Below are 25,909 nucleotides of genomic sequence, written 5' to 3'. Positions count from 1 at the left end.
CCAACCTCCTGCAATGCAGGAGGATGCAACTGTCCCATGTGGGGACTGAACCTGCGACCTTGACATTATCAGCACCATGCTCTAACCAGTTGAGCTATCAATGGTTGCAGTCCTGCAGTCAGATTCAATGCCATGTATTGATGATCTCATTCTTTGCCTTTATGCAGTGAAATGGGCTCTCTGTGAGCTTAGAGGCTTTGAGAAAAAAAAATCTTAAAGACTACTATGAGGTACTAACTAGGGCAAGATATGGTGGTCCATCTGGAAGAAGACATTAACAGTATTTTGATTTAGTGATGAGATGTTTTCCCTTTCAACTCCCCTAATTTTACAAGTTACAAGTAAGATTTGAACCAGGGACTTTTTACATGTTGCACTCCTAAGCCACAATCACTCCACCAAATCTCCTGGCTAGCAGAGCTTTTCGGCACACCTCTTGTTGATAGCACCCAACAGCATAGAAAGATTGGGATGTTTCCAAGGATCAAGGTTAGTTTCTGTAACTAGATACAGCTCTAAGCATGTACTTTTGACAGAGAGCAATAATATGTGGTTGGCAATATGCTCTCCAGTTCAACAGCTTCAGTGATAGTGAGGAGCTGTCAAGAGAAATGAGGTGTGGAAGTACATCTGTAGGCCAGAAAGTTTAGAAATGAGTTTATTTCCTGCAGCACACAGGATTGTCTTATTTCGTGATGTTTAATGCTGTGTTCTCTATGACACTGTGTGGAGTAATTTAGTAATTTTGAAAGAAAATGTAACCAATCCACGTTAAATTCTTTAATTGCAATGCTTCAGCCGTCAGCCATTTTTAGGAATCGTGTGGAGTGTTTATTCCTTTATTGTAAATTTTACACTGCAAGCCTTTACATGTCTATTCAGAAGTAAGTCCCACTGTATTCAATGGAGCTTACACCCAAGTAACTGGGTAAAGATTATGGAGCCTTAAACTGCAATCCTAAGCATATTTACTCAGAACTAAGCCCTACTGAATTCAATAATATTTACTCTGGTATGTTCCTGATCATTCTCACAGTTTCCATTATTATTATTATTATTATTATTATTATTATTATTATTATTTACATCCCACCTTTTTCCCTGACAGGGACTCAAGGCAGGCTACAGCTAAAATGTCATTTCATTCCATTTACAGAGGGAGAGCAAGGCTGAAAGCAGTAAATGCTGGGGAATGTAGAAGGAAATCTTTAAATAAGGCAAGGGGAAAGAGAGAAATGGAGTTTAAGGGGGAAAGTGGTGATCAGAAAGGAATTGAAACACCCCTCATTTACCTGGGACTTCTCTCCCCACCCCCAAAATTGCACCCTCTTTCGTCACTTTGGAGCCAGTGGCATTATCCAGGGTTGGCAAACCCATTGTTTTCTGTGGAATGCCTAGCTTTAGTCTTACCATGCATGTTTCCAAACTCTCTGAAGGTCAGGAAAATTTCTCTGAGAAACATTAAACCAACAACAATGTTGTTTGCAATTACAGAGTGTCTATTACTGATACTGATACCCAGTGTAAACACAAGAGACATGCGGCTCTTATAATGTCACTTGGGGGAGACTTAGCTGAATCAGCGTGACCTTTTAAAAGGCTTTCCAGCCTAAGAAAATATGCACACACAGAGGGAGAATAACTCTCTTTCCTTATATTGCTTTTATAGTTGGAGTTTCCATTAGATTTAGCAAGGAAAGGTTTTTGTTTTCATAATACATGCTCTTTCCTAAATTTTGCAAAGTGGACTGCCATTTAAAAAGGAAGCTGTGCCCCTGCTCACGCACCACCCCCGCAATTTTCCCCATTTTAATCCCCTAGAGCTACTAAACATGCTCTTCAACTTTCCACCTTTTCTGAAGCCACCTCTCTCTTCTGCTCCAAAGCCACACTTTTTACCCATTTTTACCTTCAATTCCATTCTCATGCCTCCCCTTCCCCGTTTTGTGCACACAACCTACCCCCTTGATAATATCCCTTATCTTCCTCCTCACACACATTGCAGCTTTTGTTGTTTAGTCGTTTAGTCATGTCCCCATGGACTAGAGCACGCCAGGTACTTCTGTCCTCCACTGCCTCCTGCAGTTTGGTCAAACTCATGCTGGTAGCTTCGAGAATCCAACCATCTCATCCTCTGTCATCCCCTTCTCCTTGTGGCCCTCCATCTTTCCCAACATCAGGGTCTTTTCCAGGGAGTCTTCTCTTCTCATGAGGTGGCCAAAGTATTGGAGTCTCAGCTTCAGGATCTGTCCTTCCAGTGAGCACCCAGGGCTGATTTCCTTCAGAATGGATAGGTTTGATCTTCTTGCTGTCCATGGGACTCTCAAGAGTCTCCTCCAGCACCAAAATTCAAAAGCATCAATTCTTCAGTGATCAGCCTTCTTTACTGCTTGAGCCTACCTTGTAGAATTTTAAGCATAACCTTGCTAGCGTGTGAAATGAGTGCAATTGTGCACTCAATGCACAATTGCAGCTACTAAGCACTATTTTCACCTTCTGCCCAGTCATCCACTCCTATTCTGCATACGCTTTCATGTCCCAGCTTTCATCTTCACCCCATGCCTCCTGCTCTCCATTTTTGCAACTACCTCTGTGCCCCGTTTTCACCTTCACCCCTTTTTTTCTCCAACTCTCCCTTCCACACCCCCATTTCCTAGCCTTCTCCATGTCTTCTATTCTGCAGACCCCTTTGCACACTTACCCCACGACGATGCATGTAACTGTATCTTTATGATGACTAGAATCTCAGGAGCAAGCCTGACAGTTAAGGGAAGGTTAAGGTCAGATGATGGAGGGCGTACATTTATTAGTGTGTGCTTGGTGATAAAATTTCTGTTCTAAATTGCTACATCGAATGTGGAATTTCACTTTGAAGATAGCACCTGGTATCAGGGGTGAACTGTGTGATTGTGTGAAGGTACTATGGGATATTTGAGAGATCCACATCCTTTATCTCTCTCACATGAGGCAGGTGAGAATTGGAAGAGGGAAATATTTGACAACAAGAAGGGAGAAAAGCTGAAAGGAAGAAAGTGGCAGTTTTAAACAATAGCAGATGTTTGAATGAAGTGTGGGTGGAGTAACAGTGAGGGGGGAATGATGGTATAAAGAACAACAGAGGCTTGAGTAAAGCAGGGATGGAGAGCTACCAATAAGCTGCTTTTTTATATAAAACAACAACAACATCAAACAAACAAAGCAGTTTAAACAAGGAGAAATAACAGAGATTGGTTCAGCAAATAACACCCAAAAGCAAACCTTGTTTTAAACTCCACTTCTCACCCATGTTTGTCATCCCCTACTCACTCTGCAGTTTGGTCAAACTCATACTGGTAGCTTCGAGAACACTGTCCAACCATCTCGTCCTCTGTCGTTCTCCTTGTGCCCTCCATCTTTCCCAACATCAGGGTCTTTTCCAGGGAGTCTTCTCTTCTCATGAGGTGGCCAGTATTGGAGTCTCAGCTTCACAATCTGTCCTTCCAGTGAGCACTCAGGGCTGATTTCCTTAAGAATGGATAGGTTTGATCTTCTTGCAGTCCATGGGACTCTCAAGAGTCTCCTCCAGCACCATAATTCAAAAGCACCAATTCCTCGAGAGTCGAACACAACTAAACGACTAAACAACAAAAACTCACTCTGCTGAAACCTCTGCCATTATTTAAAACCACCACTCCTTCTCTCAGTTTCTTTCCATCCTTGCTTTATTCATAATAGCACTGTCATTTGAAACAGCCACTTTCTTCCTCTCATTATCTGAACAGCAGTCCACAAAGTGGTCAATATAACGTGAATTCTTTTTTGGTGTGTTCGTGTGTGTGTGTGTGTGTGTGTGTGTGTGTGCGTGTGTGTGTTAAGATAGATAAGGAGCAGGATTTTTCTCTCCCTTTGCACCTTCTGAACTTGACAGCCTATAAGCAATTTATTGCATGCCATCCAGTCTGCTACAAACCAAGCCAATTCCTGCCTAAATTTGACAGATGTAATCTGACTAGTTATTCTTAGTGCACAAGCCAATTTGTTTACTCCAACATCTGGTTTGTTGGCCATCAGTGTCTTTACTCTTGTAATGGAGGTTAAGCATCAGCTTAATTCTTTCACAGGCTATAGCCATTCAAAGGAACTCATAGTCCTTTCTGTACCTTTTAGTTGATTCTTTTAATCTTTCAGTCTCTGAGCTAATGGACGCTAACTCTACTTGTATGTCCGCCTTGTACAAATTAGTTTACATCTCTGCTATTTACATGCTGCCATTTCCTTCTAAATTCTGGGAAACTATTCTAAAAATAACCTATCTCTGAACAGTTTTCTCCGGGGCCACATAATTTGAAGACAAAAGGATTTCTTAGCTTTAAAAAGCCTCCCTCACCATGAATGTGTGTCCAAGTGTTATGTACTGAGTTGAATAGGATCCAAACTGCAGCAGTCTGATTGGTCCTAGAACAATAGGATCCAAAATGTGGGATCCAGTGTGGTGTAGTGGTTAAGAGCGGTAGTCTCGTAATCTGGGGAACCGGGTTCGAGTCTCCACTCCTCCACATGCAGCTGCTGGGTGACCTTGGGCCAGTCACACTTCTTTGAAGTCTCTCAGCCCCACTCACCTCACAGAGTGTTTGTTGTGGGGGAGGAAGGGAAAGGAGAATGTTAGCCGCTTTGAGACTCCTTAAAGGGAGTGAAAGGCGGGATATCAAATCCAAACTCTTCTTCTTCTTCTTCTTCTTCTTCAAAATGCAGCAGTCTGATTGGTCCTAGAACAATAGGATTCAGAATGCAGCAGTCTGATTGGTCCTAGAACAATGCAGCAGTATGATTGGTTGGCAGGAACCACCCAATCATGCTGCAGATAGAAGTGAATCCACAACCTGATTGGCTTACAGTAGAATTCCAGAATTAGCCAATCATGTGCAGCCCATTGTGTAAATAATGTATATAAAGCAGATACTTGGAGGGGACTTTCATTCATTCCTCCTCACCACTATGAGCTGAATAAAGGGCATGAAATCACTTTGCGACTCTGAGTATATTTCACCAAGTGAGGATAATTAATTGGTCCCCAAATGGCACCCGATTCCTAAGTCATTCCAAGAGCACTCAGCAAGGGTTGAATGTACCTATATGTGTTTTAGAACCTTATTGCCACCTACTTTAAACAGGACTCATGGAAACTTCTTAGGACTGGAAGCATTCCCTATTGGATACAGCCAGGGCAGCCTGCTTTGGGCAGCATGATCCATAGAAACGGCAGCTTCCAAAGAATGCATCCATTTCTGCCACTGCTGCAGCGGTGGTGATGGAATGGCATGCATCTTGGAGGCCAGATCTGCCTCCGTAGCCCCCATCGTGACCACATCCAGTTGCACCAGCACTATGGCCTCCTGTCTGGCATGTCCTGACATTGACGAGGTGGGTCGTGGGGAGAGGGGGCAGGATGGTGCAGGTGCGCTGAGCAGGCTCCAGCTTCCTCCTCATTCCTCACAGCAGCAGTGCTGTGGTCTGAACCACTGAGCCTCTTGGGCTTGCCGATCAGAAGGTCGGTGGTCCGAATCCCCATAACAGGGTGAAATCCCATTGCTTTGTCCCAGCCCCTGCCAATCTAGCTGTTTGAAAGCACGCCAGTGCAAGTAGATAAATAGTTACCACTGCAGCGAGAAGGTAAATGGCATTTCCATGCACTGCTCTGGTTTCCGTCACGGTCTTCTGTTGCGCCAGAAGCAGTTTGGTCATGCTGACCCGTAAAGCTATCTGTGGGCAAACACCAGCTCCCTTGGCCTGAAAGCGAGATGAGCGCTGCAACCCCATAGTCGCCTTTGACTGGACTTAACCATCCAGGGGTCCTTTACCTTTTTACCCTTTTACTGGCCAGAGCTTCAGTGTGCCACCTGTGGAATTTCAAGTCTCTCCCTCGCCCTCCTGGCAGCAAGGCCTTGTAAGGGCTTTTCCTCAAGGAGAAGCCCTTTGTCGTATATCACATCCCACTCCCTGCAGCCTGGCAGAGGGACACGGTTACACAAGGGTTTTCCTTGAGGAGAAGCCCTTGCTGAATCTTCCTCCACCTTGCCCCACAGGGGGGTGGGGCACGGCAAGGGGTTTTCTTTAAGGAGAAGCTCTTGCCAAGCCTCATGCCTCACTCATCATGGGGACAACAGGGGTGTGTTTAGCCACAGGCGCCAAAACCTCTCAGGCTGCCCCTGGATACAGCATTACAATATATGTTCAGTGTTGGTACTCAGCAACTGTACCATTTCAGGTTTTTGGTCTACATGATGAAATTACCTTAGAGACGAAATCTCTTTGGACACTTTCGCCAGCAGAGTTTTAGCAATGATCAAAATGCTACTGCAGGAGCTTATTCTGGCACAAGCTTGTTATCAAGATGGGGTTGCTAACCAACAAGAAGGGTCTAAAAGCTAAGTCACCATGAAAGCATAACTTGATGCAGCAATGACTGCAGGCCCTTCTGATTCATGTTGCAATTGGTGGCTGTTAATTAAAATTGGTGACATTCAGTTCCTGATACATTTTAGTTTTGTCTCACATGGAATTTTCTGTGAGTTAAGGCTGCCATCTTGGAAACTGCAATTGGCTGTCCCACACAAGTGTGGCAAAACGAGTAATACATCAAGGATCTTAAAGTGATCACTCACAGAATAACTGTGAGCATCTGAGTCATACCTGTCAACCTTCCCTTTTTTTTTGCGGGAAATTCCCTTATTCCAGCGCCGTTTCCCGCTGCTTCCCACTGGTATCCTGGATTGTTAGATATCCCGTAGACTCTCCCCAGGACAGGTGAGGATGCTGATCCCTTATTTTTGAGGCTGCTGATCCCTTATTTTCAAATCTGAAAGTTGACAGCTATGATCTGAGTGGCTTTAATTATCAAAGTTGGAATGGGAAAATGAATCGTAGAATTGTAGAGTTGGAAGGGACCATGAGGGTAATCTGGTCTAACCCCCGTGCAATGCAGGAATCTTTTCCCCAATGCAGGGCTCAAACTCACAACCCTGAGATTAAGAGCTTCATTCTCTACTGACTGAGCTATTGCAGGTGGACTGGTTTTTAGCTATTGGAACCCCTTCTTTTTCTAAGTGGCACTTTCCATTTTCAGGGTGCAAACGACAAATAAAACAACATACTGCAATATATTTTTGCAATGTAAGTTGTGTCTAGGAGTTCTGTTTTTAAAAATAAAAAGGTTTTCTGGTTGTAGGCAGACACATCCTTTTCCACAAGTACATTTTTGAAACTGAAGTTTATTCACACTGTATTGATAGAAAATACAGATTAACTCAGTCCATAGTACGTTTTCTGTTTGTTATAGGCAGAGCTCTCAAAATATAATAGCCCATAAACAGAATAGGCAGCTTAAGTGTGGGTACCTCTTTAACCATCTGTTTCTCAACAGAAAACATTACTGTGTGGCCTGGGTATAACTTTTGTGTTGTAATTGATTTTGCATCCTTTAAAACTGCTGAATGCACTTTTATAAAGGGCATAGTACATAATAGAACTTGCTGGTAGTAAAAAAAAATGCTCATTAGAAGAGGAAGAACAATTTTTATGAATTCAGGGATTCTTACTCAAGGATACTTGTGGTTGTGGCAGTAAGCAAGAGCAATGTAAAAGCACAACTTTAGATAGCATTTCATAAATGTTGAGGCAAGTAGTTTATGTGCTATAATTTATTACATTTTTCATCTGCAAGGGTGGTTTATTTTTGGGTCACACCAAATGTTTTCTAGCTTTGATTCATGGGTTTTAAGTAATAATTTCACCCACCTACCCACCTCTATTCATTTTATCTGAGTATTATTCATCTTTCATTGATACTGTTCAGCACCACTGGTTCCTGCAGTTTGGGTGACCCCCCCCCCCATCAAATAATACAGTCCAAGAAGCCAAGTCTGAATTTCAGCAGTCCAGAGTCAAACCTGAAGCACAGTCCCATAGAGGTCTAGGAGCATCCAAGTCAAGGTCAACAACATGGGAAATTGAGCAGCACACACTCTCAGCTCTGCTTCCCTTTTTGCATGCTGATTACAGCATCTGGGCTTGACGAGGCATGTGACCCTCACCTGTTCCAAGTCTACTCCAGCTGAGGAATCACACACTTCCACCCAGAACTAGTGAGCCCCACCTGGCCAGCTAGGGAGCTGGGCTGTGGGCCCTTGCCTGTCTCAGCCTCCTAAAGCGCCCCTCCCATTGCTCCCTACACCTCAGAGCCCCCTGTGTTTGGGGAGACAGGAGCCCCTCTAGTGATGGGTCCTGCTGCTCTGGTTCCTGTGCATTGACCCTCATCCACTTGCCATCCTCTGTGACCCTGTGAGTACTTCCTTCCCCATCCCCATCTTGCCCAGGTGTGTCCCAGTCCCTGCTACACCCCTTGCTGGGATCCTCTCCTACCTACCCGTCGTCCTGCCAGTTCATGACAAGGAGTAATTCCTTTTGCCTATGCTGAAACTTCCAATATATAGATTGCTTGGATTTTCTCAGATTTAGTATTATGAGAGAGGAAGGAGAACCTCCATCTATCCACATTCTTGGCACCATGCATAATTTTATATACCTCTATCATGCCTCACATGGCTCTCCTCCTCCCCCAACTAAGAAAGCTCTAATCTTGTAACATCTTCATTTCAGAGAGTTGCTCCAAACCCTTGATCATTTTGCTTGCCTACTGCTTCTGACTCTACAACATCCTTCTTGAGATGTGGTGATCTCACTAGGTTTGGTTTGAGAGGCAGTCAGTAGCAGAAGCCAGCAGTTGTGCTCCCCCATTCATTGAAGCGGCCTATGATGTTGCTGTAAGAGAATGGGAAAGCTTGGCGCTGATCCCCCCCTTCAACATGCATTTCCAGGAAAGCGCAAGACTTTTGAGGTTCTGGTGTAAGGATGCCAAACCGATAATTCTCAGGAATGGGTGGACATTGCCCTTACCGTATCCAGTGTCCTTGAAACATATTTTCATGGATTAGTAGCAGCTATGGAAGATGGTGGGGAGACGAAAAGCTATTATATTCAGACTGGATGATTTATTACTTTGGAAATGGTGCAATTATGGCAGTGTGGGAAATTAAATGGGTGTGTTGAATGGAAATAGTTCTTTAGGGAATCCCTCTCTTGCATTGAGTTTGGTCTATGTCTGCTTGATTTTTTATGGTAATTAATTTCCTGAAATAGTTTCCTTTATGCATTTGAATATAGAAGACTAAAATCCAGCAGGGGACCTGTGGTTGCCCTTTTGTGCTAAATGTGAAAGGGTTATTGTAGCCTTAAGGGTAGTTTTGATGTTGTTCTTTTCTGCTGGGCGCCTTGGGAGGTCCCTTCTTTCAGACCGTATCAGCTATTTCAGGAATGATAACAACAGATGATTCAACAACAGCCTGTAGTAGTCTTCAAATATTTCTTAATATAAATCTATGCTTTTGATAGTTAGCGGGATAAGGAATACAACTTGCTTGGCTTTTAATACTGCCCTTTTTCATTGTTTCAAAACACAAACCCACAAAATATCTCAAGAGTGGTTTTGGATATTACCCAGAAGTAGGATTGTAGAGTTGGAAGGGACCTCCAAGTTCATTTAACCCAATCCCCTGCAATGCAGAATCTTTTGCCCAACATGGGGTTCAAACCCATGACCCTGAGATTATAAGCCTCATGCTCTACCAACCGAGCTAAGTGGGACTGCCATTTTTTGAAGAGCAAAAAAGAGGAAACATTTGCCAGCTTCAGCTTTTAACAATGGATCGCTATGGCAACTCTCATTTTACATACCCATGAAAAAGAGGATTTGTTCTGGTATAAGCAGACATATGGCAACCATAGGACTCAGCTAAGGAATGGGGTGTGTAGCTAAGGAGCATAGTGGATGAATAAGTGACTTAATGGATTTGTTCTTTGTGCTTTGAGTGATAGTCCAAATGACAAACACTCTGGCTCCGTGAATAGACAAGTGGGCTTGTACCCACATCTGGAACTCGTACATCTTTGAGCAGGCATAGGCAAACTCTGCCCGCCAGATGTTTTGGGACTACAACTCCCATCATTCATGACCACTGGTCCTGTTAGCTAGGGACGATGGGAGTTGTAGTCCCAAAACATCTAGAGGGCTGAGTTTGTCTATGCCTGTCTTTGAGCTAAGCCTCTTACAGATGTTTTGAGTGGTTGCCACAAATGTGTATGGGTCATTAAAGGAGTGGGCTTGACCCCATTTTGCATGAGTTTGTTTCAAGTCCCTGAATGGCTTGTGAGACTTTTAAAGGAAAGCATGGAGGCTGGGGTGCAGCCTGTTGCCACAGTGACCTCCATCCTTCCAGACAGCATAGGCGATGCTGAATTATATGGACCACTGGTCTCAGTACCATGAAGAACAATGTAACATAATATCCTATGATCCCAAAGTCTTCAGCTAGACAAGAGGTTGCCCTGTGCATCTCTGCGTGACTAACTGCTCAGTGCTGGTCTTCCTGCCTTGCCTTTTACCAGCTGACAGACATGCCCAGAACTATTCTTTATGGAGAAACATAGAGCATAGCCACTTGCGAGAACATGTAGTTCTTTTTCTTTTAAACATAAACAACTTACATAAAAAGTATGCATTGGTTTTCTGAAATTTAGGGAACCATGCCTCAGCATTGCCTTAAAAAGCTGGGGTACAGAATTAAGCACTTTTAGGTTCGGTTGATTTTTTTCTCTTCCATTTAAATCATTGGAAGTTTAAATTTGGCTTGATGGTGCCCTTGGCTGATTTATTTGGCCTACCTTGAAAGTACTTTTGAGTGACTGTGGAATATAGTGCTGTTCTTTTATTACTGGAGTTGCTTTAATTCTCAGGAAATGACTGACAGTCGAAAGGATAAGTTTGCAATATACATTTGTGGTTCGAGGACCCGATCCCCGCGTAGTGGAATGAAAACACAAGGACACGTGATATAAGGTTAATGGGCAAGAAAAGGCTACAACTTTATTGATTACAGCAAGTAAAAAGGTATTGGCTTAGGCATTGGATTATGTCAGCTGACTCCACCCCCTCAGAGAGGGGTGAGTCTAAAACAGGGGGGAGGGTTATTCACCAGTAGGTGGAGCCTGTTGATGCTAATCCAACTATAAGCTCTCCCCTCAAGCTCTTGCTGCCCCCACATAGAAGAAAGAACATCAGGAAATACACAAAATATAACTTGGCAAAAGCAGTTTGCATACAGTGGTACCTCGCAAGACGAATGCCTCGCAAGACGAAAAACTCGCAAGACGAAAGAGTTTTTCGTTTTTTGAGTTGCTTCGCAAGACGAATTTCCCTATGGGCTTGCTTCGCAAGACGAAAACGTCTTGCAAGTTTGTTTCCTTTTTCTTAAAACCGTTAATACCGTTAGAACCGTGCTTCGCAAGATGAAAAATTCGCAAGACGAAAAAACTCGCATAACGAATTAATTTCGTCTTGTGAGGCACCACTGTATGTGATTGAATTTTGTGAGCACACAGTATGAGATGATAGAGCTTGAAGCTTAATTTGTACACCCTTTTTTCTGTGATCTTAGTTCCATTGCTCCTGTGAAAAAAATAGCTTTTGAAGCAAAAACGTCCATGTTGGGTCTATGCCCCTGCCCTGTCTGGGTTGCTTTGAGAAGTATAGGAATTCCTTTGATTCTCTCAAGGACCATTGTTTTGTGAAGATAATTATCGATGCATTTGCTTCAAATACTGTATTAAAATTGATTCTGTTAAGCTGTCCATTTGGGCTTTGGACAAGGCAATACTAACAAGCTCACAGAAGCTATGTGTGGTACATAGACACAGAGGTTTCCCTAAATACCTCTTTCTGCCTTGGCTCTGATGTAGAAGACATTCACAGCATTTTCTGCCTGGTGGTTTTCAGAAGACCATGCTAGCAGACTCTTCTTAGTCATGTCCCTCATTTCCATTTCTGGAACAAATTTTGCTTCCAGACTTACTTTAAATTCAACGAGAGTAAGTTGTATGTGCTAAAAATACTGAAATGGTCTCCAAAAAAAAATGACCAGGGCATCTCTCTTCATAGGCCAATAATTAGCCCCACCTGTTCATGCATTTGGTTGCAGAACTGCTCCTCAAGTCTGAGAATGAGACTTCTTGTCAAAAGAAACTTCCACCGCCCCCACCCCAGACCAAAATAAAACTCATGTGAGTAGTGTAATGTCAGAGCAATGAACTCGCATGAGATTGTGGCTCCTCTCCCCTGAACTGGAAAATTGCAAGTTGAGATTTTCCACTTCACAGAAGGAAAGGAAAGATTTTGAGTGAATAGGTTGTGTTGATGTTACACTGTTTATGTGGGTAGACCAGCCATGTGAGCTGTTATTTGTGGAAGTGTAGCTGACTGATTTTAGGGACTGACTTGAAGAGAATAGTCTTCATTCAGAAGCGAAAATTCAGATGTAGATACAGAAACAGGAAATGTGGCTATATTGAGAATGGCGAAACTGGGCTACTACCTACTTGCAGTTTCCTTGTTTCGTGGTGAGGAGGAGCTTATGAAGAAAATGCTCATTTCCACTCATACTAATGATATTATCCTGAAAAAAAGGACATTTCCCTGAACAAAATGACATTTACCTGTCTATAAATAGTGGCCCATGGCTTCCTGAGAACCTTTCTGGTCATCTGAATTTATCTTATTTGCATTCTGATTACAGCATCTGGGCTGAAGAAGGCATGTGGTGAAGTGTTTAGGAGGAGGAGCCAAGGCATCGTCCTTATTTCTTCTGTTTAAGTATTTGTGTTTCATTTGCCCTCTAAGACAAGGAAGAGAAAAAATTTAACCTCAAAAACGAGGTACTAGGGTGGGCGGCAGCAGGGAATCAACAAAGTGGAAAGTTGAGGTCTTTTTTCTCTGGACATTGGGGATATGTGTCTATTCACTTACAAAGTAGAATTTCTGTTGGGCCCTTGTAGGTGTGGAATCACAGTTAAAATCAAAGGACTTAAAAACAAAAATCTCAAATAAATGTTACTCCTTTATCACCTGCTGAATCTTACCCAGTGAATGCCCAAATCAAGGAGAAAGGCTTTACTGTTCTCTCAGGGATGCTGTAGTTGCATCCTTTCTTGTGAAACCAGCATTGAGAAGAGGGTTGAACTAGATAATCTGTAATATACTTTAGATCCTATGGTTCTGTGGTTAAAAATGATCATAACTTTCTCACAGGATGGAAATAAAAAAATGCAGGGAGCCATATTGGCCTACTACAAAAATAAATAAATAAATCCAAAAGTTACAGTAGCAATTCAATACCTTTATTATAAAGTTCAGCAACAACAAATTACAAGGAACTGACCAAACTTTTGGTTTCCTCAAAATTCTTCATCAGGCTGAAAGATAAGCAGAAATGAAAAGAAATTAGAAGTAAAATGAACAGATTTTGCTGGCCATTATGAAACACAGCAATGCTCCATTTTTTAATTGTTGTGACTTCTTAGTTAGCCATAATAAAGGGGATATAATACACCAGGGGCAAGTGGTATTTGGTCCTCCAGATTTTGTTGGGCTCCAACTTTTGCCAACCCTAGCCAGCATGTCCAATGGTAAGGAATAATAGGAGTTGTAGCCCAGTAACATCTTCAGGGCCAAAGGTACTACATACCGGTATATAGGTTCTCCTGTACTATACTAATCACAAGATACTGTAATCAAAGGTACACCCATTGAAATACTTTTCGTGTATTTTGAGGATGGTGGTGGGTTGTGGGAGTGTTGTGTTCCTTGGTCTCTTCAGCGAGCCCAGAAGGCTTGCAATTAATATAATCCATGTAGCATCAGTCTAGATGTGCAGCACCAATAGCCTGTTTCATGGTCTGTACTGAGATTCAGAATGACACGTAGGGTATGTTGAAGCTTGTTAATGTGTGATGATAGTGTTAATGTCTTTTAAAGCTTTCACATACAGCCTGTAAAAAATGGCGCAAAACATAGCAGAGGCCATTATTGGAAGGTGTTGGGAATGGAAGAAGAGAAACCCAGGAAAGTGTAAACAAATCAATAATGTGTGCAAAAAGCAGCTCTTTGGGTAAACTTTTTTAAAAAAATCATACTTTCTTTACGCAATCTTAAACTCTTCCAAGTTTAAGATTGCTTAGAGGAAGTATGATTAAAAAACACAAGGCCAAGAAGAGAAGTAGAGACATACAGGGAGGTATTAAAGCAGGAAAAAACCCCCACACAAAGCCCCAAGAGGAGCATTTCATAGAATCATAGAATCATAGAGTTGGAAGAGACCACAAGGGCCATCGAGTCCAACCCCCTGCCAAGCAGGAAACACCATCAGAGCACTCCTGACATATGGTTGTCAAGCCTCTGCTTAAAGACCTCCAAAGAAGGAGACTCCACCACACTCCTTGGCAGCAAATTCCACTGTCGAACAGCTCTTACTGTCAGGAAGTTCTTCCTAATGTTTAGGTGGAAACTTCTTTCTTGTAGTTTGGATCCATTGCTCCGTGTCCGCTTCTCTGGAGCAGCAGAAAACAACCTTTCTCCCTCCTCTATGTGACATCCTTTTATATATTTGAACATGGCTATCATATCACCCCTTAACCTCCTTTTCTCCAGGCTAAACATGCCCAGCTCCCTTAGCCGTTCCTCATAAGGCATCGTTTCCAGGCCTTTGACCATTTTGGTTGCCCTCCTCTGGACACGTTCCAGTTTGTCAGTGTCCTTCTTGAACTGTGGTGCCCAGAACTGGACACAGTACTCCAGGTGAGGTCTGACCAGAGCAGAATACAGTGGCACTATTACTTCCCTTGATCTAGATGCTATACTCCTATTGATGAGGCCCAGAATTGCATTGGCTTTTTTAGCTGCCGCGTCACACTGTTGGCTCATGTCAAGTTTGTGGTCAACCAAGACTCCTAGATCCTTTTCACATGTACTGCTCTCAAGCCAGGTGTCACCCATCTTGTATTTGTGCCTCTCGTTTTTTTTTGCCCAAGTGCAATACTTCACATTTCTCCCTGTTAAAATTCATCTTGTTTGTTTTGGCCTAGTTCTCTAATCTGTCAAGGTCGTTTTGAAGTGTGATCCTGTCCTCTGGGGCATTTCATACCCTCCAACTTTTCTGAGATGAAAATAGGGGTGCCCAAAGGAAAAGTGGGACATTCTGGGTTCAAATTAGGAACTGGGACTGCATCTGTAAATCCAGGCTGTCCCTGGAAAACAGGGACACTTGGAAGGTCTGGCATTAAAAATAAAGAAATAAAGAAATGTAATCTGTGATTGTTATAGTCTGTGAGGGGAAGCTGGGGTGCCAGCCAAACAGAGTGTCCAGTTCTGCTGCCCATGCTTCATGTTACCTTATTGCTGCTTCTAGGTGAAAGGTTTTATTTCCTCTCAGGCTGCTGTTCATTACACAGCCTGAAACTCCTGGTATCTCCTCGAGAACCGTACAAGCTAGCACGGAACTTGGCACTTAGATGTGTATCTAATGGTATGTAAATGGAGGGTATGTACAGTGGTACCTCAGATTAAGTACTTAATTTGTTCCGGATGTCCGTTCTTAACCTGAAGCTGTTCTTAACCTGAAGCACCACTTTAGCTAATGGGGCCTCCTACTGCTGCCACACCGCTGGAGCAAAATTTCTGTTCTTATCCTGAAGCAAAGTTCTTAACCTGAAGCACTGTTTCTGGGTTAGTGGAGTCTGTAACCTGAAGCGTATGTAACCTGAAGCGTATGTAACCCGAGGTACCACTGTAAATGGAGAGCACCAAGGTTTTGTAAGCAAAAGTGAATGTGGCTGAAAGAATAAGCAAGGTTGTTCTTATGAAAAAGATTTAAACATAAGAGTGGTTACGACTTCCGGTTTCCTGCCGATGGAAAAGGGATGATGGGTCTGGTGGGGGTGCCGTGGGCAGCACTGGCCTCTGTCCCTCTTTCCTTCCCTCCCTCCTCTGATGCCCTCTTGCGTCTCTGCCTCCCAAAGACTTGCACAGCTGTTTGTTGCAGCAGCCCTGGCTACAAGCTCTGCAGGAGCCTCTGGGGCTGGTCAGGGGCTGCTGGTTGCAAGGAGCTGAGGCAGCCTCAGGAGTAAACAAACAAGTGGGTGAGGGAGCCCAACCAGCCAGTCTGCCAGCCCTTGCTGCTGGGAATGAACAGACAAGTCTTATCCACTGTGGGGCAGTGTGAGGAGACACCTCTCTTTGGGGTGGGGGTGGCTCAGAGACCAGGGGTGGCAGCAGCGGCTGCCCAGAGGACTCTCAAGGAGAGGGGAGAGGAGGCTGAGGGTGTACAAAAAGGGGTGAGAGGCTGCCGGCTCTGCAGGTAAGGGGTGCTATAACTGGGCTCCTGAGCCCCATGGGGGTACCACAGAAAGAATGCAGTTGGTCAAGGGAGCCGTGGACTCAAAAAGGTTGAAAACCTCTGACTTAAGCAGATCTCATCCTCCAGAATGATGTGTGAGATTGTCCTGATCTGAATGCCAAATGTCAAAAGAAGTCCCTGACTAATTATAGGCTGGGCTTACCTTTGATTTACATTCCAATCTGCACACATTCCAAAAGCCTCAAAGGCAACAATTTTCTCTGTCCTGGGTATACTGTACATAGTTTATCCTCACCTAATTAATTTGTGACACCTTTCAAGTTATTCCCCCCCCCCCGGCAAAGCCATGAGTCAAGCCACAAACTAGCTTTATAATCCCCAAACACAGAACAGGATTTTTACTGTTTATAAAAGTCCATTTCCTTCACAGTGGTCAAACTTTTTCCTTTGGTCAAGGCAATATGGCCAGTGACCCAATTAGTGCAGGGCTAGTCAGCTATACAGCTGCAAAAAAAAACATTTTAAGTATGTTTAAAGTGCAATATATAATCTGACACTAGATGGCGATTGTGAGCTTTATGGGAAATTCAATGTTTTTTGAAAAAAGGTTTAAAGAAAAAGCATTTTCAGAACGTTTTTTATATGTATATTTTATGTGTAGATTCCACCTATGGGTATTATTGGACTGTATCAGCTTCTAGGTAGCAGTGGTCAGTTAAACAAGCCAGCCCATAACCCACGGTGTTGTTTAACTTGTTTAAAAACTGAGCTGTTTCTTCATACATAACACTAAACTAGCTTTAAAAATGAAACTGAAACTTATCAGGGAAGGAGAAGGGAGTGAATGAGACCAAGGCTTTGCTTAGTCTCAAGGAATTCCCCATGGTTTAGTGTTCCATGTTAACACAACCAGTGAAACAGGAAACTCAAAAGCTGTAAATTAAGACATTAAATCAGTGGAGTAAGTTGTAGGTGAATAGTAAAAGGCAATAGCGGATCTATTCTTAAGAAAATTTAATTTTTGATGGAATTAAATGAAGAATGTGGACTAGGGATGTTTATTGTTTTCAGTAACTGTTTGAACCTCTTCACAGAACAAAAAAATTATCAAAGTCACAAGCTGTGGTATTTCTGATTAGAATTTTCCAAGACTCCCATTAATGAGAGACTCATGTTAATCTGTGGGAAATGAAGCAACTTTTGTTGTTGTTGTCAAACTTTGCCTTTGTCTGGTAGCAATACAATTACCATAGCTTTTTGGGTTTTTTAAAATCATGTCCTTAATCTATAGGTGTGTTATATGAGTCGGAAGGCACAGTGATCTAAAGTTAAACCCCTTAGCTTAGGCAAATCACAGCATATAACCGGCAGGCATAATGATACTCTTCGCTAGCTTGGAAAATTGGTGTTGTCCACTTTGACTAACTATAAATGCCAATAAGATAAAGTGTTATGAAATAATAGGTAAAGGTAAATACAGAAGCAGTGAAGTGGTGGAACAAGGAAATCTAATGTGTACTGAGGAAGATTGATCCGTGCTGATGATTCCACCAAGGACGAAGTATGTGGGAAATGTCTTTTCACAAGTGAGACCCAGAAAAGTAGCAATATAAACAGATTTCACACACACACACACAAAACCCACTGCATTTAGTGCCAAGGCAGACATTTCATTGTACATGCAGTGTTAATTTGTCAACTGAAAAGCAGATGCATTAATGAAACAGCCATAAATGAGAGTTCTTTGGAAGATGGTAGGAGTTGAAACAAAATAATTTAATGAAAAAGGAAGATGGGAGAAAGAAGATTAGAAAACAACAAGTGAAAGGGTGGGCTCCCATTGTAAAAATACTGGTGTTGGGTACAATACAAACATGTACAAAGGAGACATAATGGCAAAAACTGACCATTGAGTGGGTACATGAAGGAGAGATAGGTTCTCCTTATATTGGCCACTCATCATTTCTCCCTCTTTCCCAAATAGGGTAAAGGGAAAATGGGGTAAAGCTATTTAGTGAATCCATAGATTTAAAAGAGTGCTGTCCCACTCCCACTTATCTCATCAGCCCTCTCACCTGCATCCAAAGTCATTCTTGCCACATCTTAGCACCCACATACATACTCCCCTTTTCATTTACCTTGATGGCAGGAGCATAAGTAGCGCTGGAGATTAGATGCCTGCCTCTCTCCTTTCCAACATCAATTGACTTATTGTCACAGGAGACTCTGAAATAACTGGACTTCCCACACCACACCTAATGTGAAGAATGGTATCAGTAGGAAATTTAGTACCACCATTAAATCATTCCTTTGCAAAAGTGATTTGTGATTAGTATGATCAGTTATGCAGGGAGAGATGAGTGATCCTGCGTCTGTATCCACACTTTGACTGTGTTGCATTCTGTGGCTTCACCACATATGCCTGCAGACACCACCTTTTAAATGTCTGGTCCTTAATGTTCCCAGCTCCTCCTAGAAGAAAGGAACACATGCCTTTGTCCAATGTGAGCATTGGAGAATGGTTATTTAAAACAAAATCATGCACCCAGCTCCCAACATTTTGTTTCCTTTCCAAAATATCCCAACACATTCTAGTGTGACCACAAAACAAAACTGAGGATAGAGATGGGCAGATTATTCTATTTCTGATTCGCATCAGTGTTACAAGTGTTCATTTAGAAGTCTTGTCCTGTTTCCACATTAATTTGCCACACAGAAATATGTGTTCAAGTCCTTTGTGTTGAAATATTTCATTATTATGAAATTTATCACAAATTATATATCTATGTGTAATGAGTATGGGTTGCTCGTGCGTAAGTTGCCGCCTCTCCTGGCTTTGTTGCCTTGTTAAACCTTTCTGTCTGGACAGCCCTTCACTTTGTGGCTGCCTCAGTCGCTAGCAGAATCCGTCAGTGGGCGTTTCTTAAACCTTTTCCAACATAAAAGTTGTTTGACACCCAGTCTCCTCCTACTCTCTCTGCGCGGAAGTCTTCTGCGCAGGGAGGGCGTGGGTAGCGGAGGACCTGTGCTCTCCCCGCTGGTGTCCGGTGAAGAGTCTGGGAGCCCTCTCGCCGATTCCCCCATCTGCCCCCCTTTATTCCTGGTGTTGCGCTGAATTGCTTCCCCATCTGCTGAGCTGCCTCTCTCCCTGCTGGGCCCTTCTCCAGCATCATTTGAGAGCCTTCCCTCCGCCCCTAGCTCCGATGTCAGTTCCCTGACACTATGCATGCCTTTTATCTCAGAGTATGCATTTGGGCGTGCCTTTTATTCTTCCTTATTTTGCACTGAGCCTGGGTCGCCAATTTTGGAGAAGTGCAAAATCCAAAGGATTAATACATTTTGATCTGCACATTTGTCTGGGAGATGCTGATCAGGTCAGTAAGCTTTGAAATTCACAGAAATAGAATTACTTAAGCATCCCTAAGCAAGGATACGGTTATGTATATCTATCAAATAGTGGGGCTTTGTAGACCAGAGTGAGTGTGATTCTTAACGGCAGGAGACACTAGAGGGAGGAAGCAAGTTTGAGTCCCTCGCCTAATCCTGTCCTCAGGTACAGCTCTCTACATTCTCCCATATAAGTGACTGTTTGCCAGTTATGCGGAGAAATAAAGTTTTGAACTTGAGAACAAACCATGGTGAGAGACAAACCTGTCATTCATTCTTGACAGTATGTGGCCTGGCACATCTTGAAATGAGTCCCACAATGGGTGAAGGTGCTTTGCATTATACCTGCCATATTTCCTCAGGTACACTATTCTATCAACCTAAAAGTCTTTTTTGGTAGTATGCTTAAAGGAGAACTGTGGAAGCCCATTGGAATCTGATTCTAAGTGAGTCCTTTGAATCCAAAGCCCATAGAAATTATTGGCAGTGATTTCCAACTTGTAGCTGGGACTGGAGCAGGAATGTGTGTGTTTTTTAATTAAAAATATTTTTAGTGCTTCCCTGCCATACATGATATGCAACATCTAGTCACTATTCAAGACAAAACACTTTCGTTCCCACTACACACATACCACAGTTGCAATTTTTCATTCAAACTTTCTGAATACTTTTGCTTTCCTATCTGGTTGCTCAGTGAGCTTGTGGAGAATATAAGTCATCCTAAAGCAATAGCATCCTCATTCATCATCCACTGCAAATAATGTTCCTTTTTCCAAAACAGCTTTAGATACTGGTAAAATGTAACGTTAGTCAACCCAAAAGGAGGATTGTCTATTTGTCAAGCTCTGCATTAATATGAAGAACCAGACAGTATTAAAAACAACTACTACTACTTTGTCACTGTACGTCATATACTATAGAGCCATAAAAGAATAAAGATAGCAAGGGATCAGAGAATCTGAATTTGCAAAAAGCAAACACCAGGATGACAGCATCAATAAAATAGTTTATCGAGTAAATTGCATCCTTATCATTGTGATTATTATTTGAATGTGTATGGCAAGCCGTAGGTTAAATCCAGGCTTTGTTATACATTACGAAGTATGAATCCAAGCCCTGATAATTATGAACATAATTTCACACACACCACATATACTATATAATAATATCTCTCTTTTTGCTGTTTCTAAACAATTAGATTTTAAAAATCTAAAGTTCCTGACACTTACATGCTACATTCATTTCAATGAGACTAAGAGTGTGGTTGGATTTGGCCTGTAGAGACCCACATCTAAACATCTCTCACCTTAACAGAAGTTTTGTGATGCTAAAATAGAGGGAAGCACATTCACACATTTACACTAAGTTCCTTGGCTCAAGGGTGGATTCTGGACTTACTCGGTGGTCTTTTACTAATCACCACCCCTTAGCCTCTGTTATTGCTCTCCCCCAAGGGAGTATTGGTAATTTACCTTGTATGGCTGCTTTAAATATGGAGGAACTTCAGGGCACACTATGATCTATTCCAGGGGTGGCCCACTCTCAAGAGACTGTGATCTACTTTCAGAATTAAATACTGGCAGTGATCTAGAATAAAAACTGGGTCAGCTCGAAGCTGTTGAACTTTTTTTAGGGAGGAGAAAAGCCCTGTTTTTTTAGGGGTTAAAAAAAAAGCTGGGGGGGACTTCCATTTTTGGGGGGGTTTAAAGGCAATGGACAAAGGGTAAAGTCACTCACGAAAAGATCACTATGGATGAAAACAGCAGCACAGAGAAAGCTCCGTCTTCCCTTTCAGAGATCAAACAACAATGGAGGGTGGGGCCGGAGTCAGTTTTAATGACGCAAAGGAAAAGGAGTCAGAGATTGACCCCAATCTACCAAAACCTCACGGGATCTACCAGTAGATCGTGATTGACCTGTTGGACATCCCTGATCTATTCCATGGGTAGGCAAACTGAGGCCCGGGGGCCGGATCTGGCCCAATCGCCTTCCAAATCCGGCCTGTGGAAGGTCTGGGAATCAGCGTGTTTTTACATGAGAAGAATGTGTCCTTTTATTTAAAATGCATCTCTGGGTTATTTGTGGGGCATAGGAATTCGTTCTTTTTTTCTTTTCCCCCCAAAATATAGTCCGGCCCCCCACAAGGTCTGAGGGACAGTGGACCAGTCCCCTGCTGAAAAAGTTTGCTGACTATTCTAAACAAATAAGTGTCATTGCACAACAGTATACAAATGTCCTATTGAAGGCCGTTGGTGCTGTAATGAGGAATATTTAATGATAGGGAGGGAGGGTGAGGATGGAAATGGCATTCACAGTTGTATCTCTATGGCATGGGTCACATGTGCAGCGGCTCTCAGGGTAAGGAAGTTCCTCCTATAAATTTATTAAACCTTTCATATTATTGAGTAAAAATATCAAGTTACCCATATTTAGTATGAGTTGGCAATGTTAGATAAAAGGGGGGAAATCTAATGATCTCAGTGTATTTCAATTATGCAAAAATACCCACGGCTGGACACAGATGAAGATGTTTGCAAGTAGTCCTGCACACTGCTTTGATCAAGGCACTTTCAAATTCAAACCATCGACATTGGCATTAACAGTAGGGTACCGTTGTGTTGTGCCGCTGTTCCCAAATCCTAAAGCATTTAAACAAACAAACAAAACAAACATAAGAATGTGAAATCAGGCTTTGTCAGAGTCTCAGGTTTGGTTCTCACAGGCAGCTTGCAGATTGACCTTGATGGAAGTCACTGTGGGTTGCATGGAAATAGTTCCATGATATCATGCAATTGGCGCATTTAACATATCTCCAGGAAATGTAAGTAAAGGGCACCGCTCTGCTCACAGGAAATGTTCAGTGAGATGAAATTAACTTGGCAAAGCACACTGATAGCACACAGCTGAAGACAACTCTGTCTACCTTTTGCGGGGGAGCGGGGAAAGCCAATTGTTAACTCAAAACATGTTAGCCAGAATACATAGAGCTACAAGCCGTAGTTCTGGGAACCCAGGCATTCCTCCATGCCCAATGGCATCAGGTCTGGCACTACTATCAGAAAAGGTAAATGCAGGGCTTTTTCCCCAGCCGGAACTCAGTTCTGGCACCTCTCAGGTGGGCGCCATTGCCATTATAAGAGAACAAGGGAGGCATTCATGATGAGTTTTGGCACCTCTTTTTCTAGAAAAATAGCACTGGGTAAAGGCATATTTGTGGGTTTTGTACCTTGAGCACCATAATGCCTTGGGTTGTCTTTGTATATGGAGACTTTCATGGGTAGGTTTTGATACGGCGTACAAGTAATTTATTCAAATAAAATTCCACTGGGCTGCCACTAGCCCCTGCAAGGCAACTCTTTGCATCTTGGCCTTTGTCATTGCTTTTTCTCCTTGCTCCTAGCTTTAAAACACCAAGAACATAATTTGTGTTTCTCTTTGGCAGATATCCGTGGTCTACAAGGATTTCTGGACCAAGCTTCAAAGCTAGGACTTGATGTATCTTTACAAAAAGTAGACAGAAACATCAGCAGGGTTTTTGCCAGCCTTTTCACTACTATGAAAACAGAAGAGTTGAATCGCTATCGAGATACGTTACGAAGAGCGATCTTACTTCTGAGTCCAAGGGGAGCACAAACTTTTATCAACGAGGTTAGTACATTCTTTCTGGAACCAGTTTCTAGTTGTAATTCTAGTAAAAAAGTAAAAATACTAGTTTGCAGTCTTCAGAACTTTTCTGAAAAGCACTCATTTGCAGAGGTGTGAGAGATATGAGGTGACACTGGCATATCTGGGAAATACAATTTCCACACTTGTGTCATGGAATTTGTGTTGGGTCTCTTCCAGTCTGTACTAAAAGCTCTGTGTAATATGCTGTTAGTCAGAGGTGTGTATGTTGTGTTGGGTAAGGCCTAAATGACTCACCATCCCTTTTTAATATTTTATCTGAATCGAGTGATGAGGTCTGCAAAGCTAAAACAAGTATTTAACTGTAGTATTTCTGTTCTGAAGTTGACAAGGAGCTAGATTTCATGTTGTCTTAGTTAAGCTGATTCGTGTGTACTTGAAGAGCACTGCACTGGTAGATGAATTGATACTGCCTTTTGAGGAGCATTAGTTATTCCATGAAAACCTGGATGGAGGACATGGGACTCTAGGGAACTGTTAATTGTGATTTGGGGAAAAGGGGTATAAGGAATTAAGAGAGATGGCTTGAAGTGTGAACTGAACCCATGAAAGGGAAGGGATAGAGAGCAGAAAAGAGTTTCATGTGCACATGCCTCTGAAATATTAGTTATCTGAAATGTGTTACACCTGATAATCTAAACAGAGGTGGGGAAACTCAGACCAGGGGCCAAATGTGGCCCTCATGCCTTTCTATATTGGTTGTGTGAACTCTCATTTGGAAAATCATTTACTGGCAGTGCTCTGTATCGTCTTAAGCAGGACTGGAAGCTATTGTTGAACAGGGATGATGTCGCTTGATTTCCTAAATCAGGGGTCGGCAAACTAAGGCCCATGGGCCAGATCAGGCCCAATTGCCTTCAGGATCTGGCCCGCGGACTGTCCGTGGATTGGCTTGGGGATTTTGTTCATTTGGGCTGCACCATTTCCCTCCTTGTGCTGTTCCATTCCCCCCACTCCCTTATACACACAGTGACGGGGCCTCCTGCCTCCCTCCTCCTGGCTTCTCCCCTCCCTGCCTAGAGAAAGAAGGGGGCTAGGCTGAGCTGGCTGAGCACCATTTTAAGCAGCCCCTCTGCTCATCTTCCCTCCGCTGTTGTTGCAGCTGCTGCCCTGGTGCTCCTGTGGGCCAGAGAGTGGAGCGGACGAGCTCACTCTGCCTACCCACAAGAAGCAGCAGCAGTGGTGGCAGCGGTGGTGATGGTGGTAGCCCCTGGGAAGGTAAGCACAGTGGCTGGGGCTGGGGGTGGGGAGGAGGACTACTGCCCCCCCTCGCCTCTTCTTTCAGCTCCCCCTCCCAGTGCTACATCTCCAGCCTGCCACAAGGTCTGAGGGACAGTGGACCAGCCCATGGCTAAATTTTTTTGCCAACCCCTGTCCTAAATAAAGGATGAAGAGGTGTGTGTGTGTAGCAATCCCCGGATTTCACAAGGCTAGAATGTAGCCTACTTTGCAATGGAAAGTGTCCTATCTATTGCTCCATCCTCTGTTTGTCTCTGTCCCCATCTACCACTGCCATGTGGTCCCAAGAAGGATGCCCACAAGGACTGAGAAAGGTTCCTCACCCTAATCTAGGTTGCCTTTTGAATCAACCTTTGTATTGAGCCTAGTAGTAAAAGGTGAAAGATTTATAGGATCTGAAGAGAAACCAGAGCCTAATAGGTGTGATCTGGGTGCCCTGTGAGCTGAGCCATGTAGCAGAACTCCACCACCATAAGATATATTTAATTAACTAGTAGTCATCCACACCACACCACTAGTTTTATTATGGCAGCTCAATGTCAGTTCTTCCCTATTAATCTACAGCAGTAAGTATTTGTTGCCATCCTTTTTTTAATCTTTAGAATTGTTGGAGATGAAACTAATTACAATTCAGGTGTAACTGTTGGGCAGCAAATCTGATTACCGTTATTATCTTGTGGGATAATATTGTCATTTATTAATTTTCACACATTGTCTTCTGAAATGAAATAGATTATTAGTAACTTGAAAAAATCAAAAACACAAGTGTCAGAGCTCAGGTAATGCCACATTTGTACAGCAAGGGAATGTGATCTTAATTGCTCTTCTTTCAGTTTTTGTTCCTTAGCCAATGTGACATTGAAGTATTATTGTAGCTCATCACTGCTTTACACTTTGTATTTAACACTTTATTTAATTTACGGTTGGCTGCTTGGTGTGAACATGGAATGCAGACTAAATTTTCATAATAAAAAATGCAAATGGCTAGGTATGTATATGTGAGTGGAAAAAAGACTGAATAAGGAATAAGCAAGAACTAACAGTCGTGAGCATAGCAGATACTTTGTGGAAGGCAGTGTTTTTAAAACACTCTGCCTTAAGAAACCATTTCCTTTTTAGCACCTGCCAAAGAGCTCATACATGCTTTCAACAGAATCTTTGTGCATATAACAAAGGTTTCGGGAGTTTTTTCTGGGGTGCATACTTAGTTCACATGGGGTATTTATTGTCCATTGCACTGTGCAAACTAGTGTGTGCCCTGGAATACTGAAATTGAAATACTTTGTTGTCACTTGTACAACTTGTATACAGCGAGATTACAC

General features: G+C 42.8%; 1 protein-coding gene and 1 long non-coding RNA gene across 7 annotated transcripts in view; one reads left to right on the top strand and one right to left on the bottom strand.

Annotated features, from left to right (window-relative positions):
• The window catches only part of GRID1 (glutamate ionotropic receptor delta type subunit 1), a 707,273-nt gene that overhangs the window by 388,893 nt on the left and 292,471 nt on the right, over positions 1 to 25,909 (top strand). For all 6 annotated transcript variants that reach the window (XM_081004876.1, XM_081004878.1, XM_081004877.1 and 3 more), the window contains exon 4: positions 23,107 to 23,312. In XM_081004876.1, the coding sequence (XP_080861002.1) occupies positions 23,107 to 23,312 (206 nt within the window). The remainder of the gene's footprint in view (positions 1 to 23,106; positions 23,313 to 25,909) is intronic.
• Positions 1 to 25,909, bottom strand: part of LOC308476934 — a 347,257-nt gene that overhangs the window by 242,518 nt on the left and 78,830 nt on the right. The gene's annotated exons all lie outside the window — the stretch shown is intronic.

This window comes from Podarcis pityusensis (genome assembly GCF_964106645.2).
Source record: "Podarcis pityusensis genome assembly, chromosome: 5".
Classification (NCBI taxonomy): domain Eukaryota; kingdom Metazoa; phylum Chordata; class Lepidosauria; order Squamata; family Lacertidae; genus Podarcis; species Podarcis pityusensis.
This window is presented reverse-complemented; position numbering and strand designations above follow the sequence as displayed.